The following is a 4614-nucleotide window of genomic DNA, read 5'->3' on the forward strand; positions in this document are numbered from 1 at the left end:
GTATATATGACAAATACGCCTATATTATTTTAATAAGCTAAAATCATGTCTCCTCTTTAGTTTTTTATTTCTCTTTTGTTTATAAAATAAAGGCTGGCTAAGGCTTCTCAGCAATAATTAGAAACGTGGGTTTACATGCACACGTTTTTTCTTTTCTTTTCTTACTTGTCCTAAGTTTAGCTACTTTATTAGATAATTGAAGTATTTTTCCCCGCTGTGCGTTTCGGAAATAATTCAGTCGCTATATGAGTCAGACACAATCAATAGCCTCCCGCCTAATTGTTTACAGTATCTTGTGCGCATACATTGACTTGTGTGTGTAGCCTACAGACTATGTTAAGTGTTAATGAACCATAAAGTTTGCACTTGACTTTGAAGATGCACCGGCCAACTGGTGTGTGATGAGACTGTAAACAGCCTCCAACCCAACGATCAGCACTGGTTTTCCTTTATCTTCTTTATCAGCTGCCAAATGACAGGAGATTGAATCTCTGTCACAGAACACTTATCGTTCACATGTTCAAGTCACAAACTGACGATGGCTTTCCGTTTTATTTACAGTTCTTATTTAAACCTTCATAATCATAATAACTGCACTTACTGCAGAAATGTAGAGACATTTGAAGCCAAATGACATTATAGGCAGTCAGACCATTATAGAATACATAATCTGGAGAATGAGGGAGACAAAGTGATTTTTGTGCTTGATTTTTTTATTTTATTTACCAATAATGTGAAAAAGTGACAATGTTGGAAAACTGTGGCTTTAAATATAAAAGCTTGGAAAAATATGTGTATGTGGGCAATAATGTCCACTTGGGCCTTGCCCCAGGCCTTGGCATGCGTAAAAGTCTATTAACATGGCCAATACTGTGACAAGATCTTTACAAATTGGCTTATGAATTAAAATAGATGAACATTTATTGTAGCCAATGTTGTCGCTATAATAATGCTCTCTGTAGGCCCCATGCCTCATCTTTGGATGCAGTTGACTGACATAGCTGCGGCCGAGTGAGTTATTGCACGATTCAATGATAGAATATAGGCTAATGCTCAAACAACATCGAGTCTTCGACAGTCTCTTAGCCTACTACAGTGGTTCTCAACCTTTTCAGGCCGTGACCCCCCCCCCAAAAAATCCTATTTGAACTGGGGATCCCCCCCCAAATAATCATGTTTGAACTGGGGACCCCCCAAAATAATCATATTTGAGTTGAGGCATTACATTTAGTTTGACTCGGTTCTACACATAAATATTGTGAAAATAGCCGATCTACAAGCTCACAATGCCTCGCATTGCTATAGGTGTTGTGAGCTTGTAGATCAGCTATTTTCATTTTGTTTGACCAGTTTTCATAGTATAGTTTGTGAATGACTTTTGATGCAGTGATGGTCTTTTTATTTTATTTTATTTTTTGAGGTAGGCTATTAAAAAGGTCTTAAAAGTCCTTAAATTGTCACTTCACTGTCATCTGGGGACTCCCCCCCCCAATAATAATAATAATAATAATAATAATAATCATGTGGGGTCCCGACCCACAGGTTGAGAACCACTGGCCCACTACACCAAGCCGGTCATCTGTGACCTCAGCATACTCATGGAATGAGCGAGCGAGGACAGAGGATAGTTCATGGAGTTCGAGAGGCCCATGACGGACGAGGAAACGTGGTTCATCATGTTGAACCCGGAGCTCTCGTGGTAGATAATGGGGACTCTGACTATCCGTTGCGTGGAGTGATGATGATGGGGAATGTTCGCGGCCTCCAGGTCCGCGGCCAGCTGCCTCTTCCACTTGTTCCTGCGGTTCTGGAACCATATTTTGACCTGGGTCTCCGTCAGGTGGAGAGACGTCGCCAGCCCTGCCCTCTCCGAGCTGCTGAGGTACCGCTTGAGGTCGAAGGTGGACTCCAGCTGAAACACCTGGCTGCGACTGAACACGGTCCTGGTTTTCTTCTTCCGGGCGCCGCTCGGGTCAGCCGGCGCGTCGTGGTCGTCGAAGCCGTTCTGGGTGTCGTTGTCGTTGTCGTCCGTTAGGCTGCTGCTGTTGTCCCTCGTTTTCCTGTCGCTCTCGACAACGCTGCCGTCGGATGGCTCAGAGACGGTGGGGGAATCTCTGTCGCTGCTGGTGGATGTGGAACAGCAACGGTCTTCTGGACTCCTCGTCTCATCCCTTAATGGACCTGAACGGGGGAAAACGAACATAACGGCAGTCATGAGGGTTGAGGCTCTCAATCTCAATCATATTGTGAAATTGGGATACGGCCTTTTTAAAGTTAAATAGTGAGTAATAGAGATAATAATAACATTAATAATAGAACACACTCAGGATTTTTACTCTCTGCGTATTTTAAAACCTAGCTAGCAGATAGACGTAAATGTGGGGCATTTATTTCCATGTGACGAGCACATTAGGACCAATGAGCATTTTCAGTCATAAATTATGACTCATAGAAATACCCTATTAGCACATGATAATGTTGCCTACATAACTAGTTCCGGAAATGAAGCACGCTAACTGAATTGCACGTTATAGGCTATTAGAGTATTACAGAGGCTATTACCTCCAAAGGGATAACATGAGAAAAGCAGCAACCCTCTGCACTGCTCATGTTTTGATGATGAGTTTAGAATAATGATAGACCTACAACATGTATCATACATGGTGAATGATATTGGAGGAGCTAGAGAAGAGAACGAACCAAGGCGAGGGCAGCCTCTGATTCAAAAACGCCAGTTAGGCTATTATAGTTTATCCTTGATCTACATCAAAAGTGTCAACCTTAATATTTGAGCTAAATCTGAGAAAATGTGTCATGTCTAACTGCGCAGATGGTCCCCTAGCTGCACACCGTGACGTCACAGTGCGCATTTTGCGTACTAATAGGTGAAATGGATCATCTCCAGTGGATTGAAGAATGAGATGTTTTGTTAGACTGGCTATGAATAGACTATTATGTATGTCACATTTCTTAAATTCCATGTAAACCCCAGACTATGTCCATAGGGCAAGTGAGGATACCTACATGTTTTAAGCCATAATTGGTTGTCAGCACAACATTAACCCATTAAGACCTGAGGCCGATTATACAAATGTCCTATATATGTTGCTATATCCGTGGTATGTATTTTGGCCTCGGACCCCCATCTAAAAATATTTTCTATCCAGGGAGGGACCACCCAGAAGCAAAGACTTGAGTTACAAATGTTTGCTTCTAAAATATATATATATATTCAAAGATTTGCACACATTTTCAAGATTTTTCAAAAATAGCAGATCTACAAATCTACCTATATGAGCTTGTATATCTGCTATTTTTGAATAGCCAAATAAATCTAAAATGACACAGATGCTTTTCCCGGTCTTAATGCACTTTAAACACCAATTAATGTATTACTCACTGCTGGGTCTTTCTAAAGCTCTCAAGTTCAGAGCAGCACCTCGGCTGTACCACTGTAGATGAGAGCATGCTGGAGAACGGGAGCCAATGGCCAATGGAGCGCCTACTTCACCTCGCCGCTCGGCCAAGTCTCGACTTTTGAACATGTCTTCTTTCCCGCTATCCTCGGCAATAATAACACATCGACTGCTGTTGTCCACCGCAGTAGACGCCCGTCCAGTCCGCCCCGAGCCCAGCAGATTCTCAATAGAAAAAGACGAAGCCCTCGACGAAGAGGTGGTCCGATTGTCCGTGAGTTTATTCCCTTGCATGATTTGCGACATTATAATCACCCAAAAATTGCTTTTGCTCCAGAACTCCCACCGCACTGACTGAGCGTTTTTTTTACGCACAACCGAGCGACTTATTCCCTCTTGATCGTGCGTCTCGGCAAAAAAGTCCAAGGAACCATTTCAAACGTTGTTGCGGGGATTCCTCTGCGTTAAATGTGGAGTCATGATGGCAGAGAGACGGACGGGATGGGGAGCCAGGAGAGAGAGAGAGAGAGAGAGAGAGAGAGAGAGAGAGAGAGAGAGAGAGAGAGAGAGAGAGAGAGAGAGAGAGAGAGAGAGAGAGAGAGAGAGAGAGAGAGAGAGAGAGAGAGAGAGAGAGAGAGAGAGAGAGAGAGAGAGAGAGAGAGAGAGAGAGAGAGAGAGAGAGAGAGAGAGAGAGAGAGAGAGAGAGAGAGAGAGAGAGACACACACACAGACGGGAGCAGCACAGCGGAGCGGAACGTCAAACTGCTTAACGAGCCGAGCGAGGCCTTCCAGCGATTGGACGAGCACAATAGCAAATGGGGTAATGATGCCCAAGAACCTAGATGTCTGTCTCCCTGCCCCAGCGTGCTGGGCTGGCGTGTATGCGCGTGTTTGTTGTTTGAGATTGAAGCCTGGCGAAGGAGATTGGGCGTCCGTGTCCTGTATTGTAGTGGTTCTCAAACTTTTTCAAGTCAAGGACCCCCAAATCAATATGTATCTGGCCGCGGACGGCGGACCCCCATCTGAAAAGGTTTTGTGCCAGGGACCCCCAGAAGAGAAGATCTATGTAAAAAAAAATATATAGGCCTATATATCGATATGTTTTAAAAATCTTCAAAAATAGCTTATCTGATATTTCTAATAGCCAACATAAATGGATAAAGTGGTTGATCTACAAGCTCACACCGCAGATGTGACC

At 43.6% G+C, this 4614-nt stretch overlaps 1 protein-coding gene across 1 annotated transcript; it reads right to left on the reverse strand.

Annotated features, from left to right (window-relative positions):
* Positions 1–1561: 1561 nt before the first annotated feature.
* Positions 1562–3710, reverse strand: hmx1 (H6 family homeobox 1; the record flags this gene model as incomplete). Its single annotated transcript, XM_080442171.1, has 2 exons — positions 1562–2181; positions 3401–3710. 2 exons carry the CDS (start codon positions 3708–3710, stop codon positions 1562–1564), a joined length of 930 nt encoding a protein of 309 aa, XP_080298297.1.
* Between the last annotated feature and the right edge of the window lie 904 nt (positions 3711–4614).

Source organism: Gymnoscopelus braueri (assembly GCF_963280865.1).
Source record: "Gymnoscopelus braueri genome assembly, chromosome: 2".
Classification (NCBI taxonomy): domain Eukaryota; kingdom Metazoa; phylum Chordata; class Actinopteri; order Myctophiformes; family Myctophidae; genus Gymnoscopelus; species Gymnoscopelus braueri.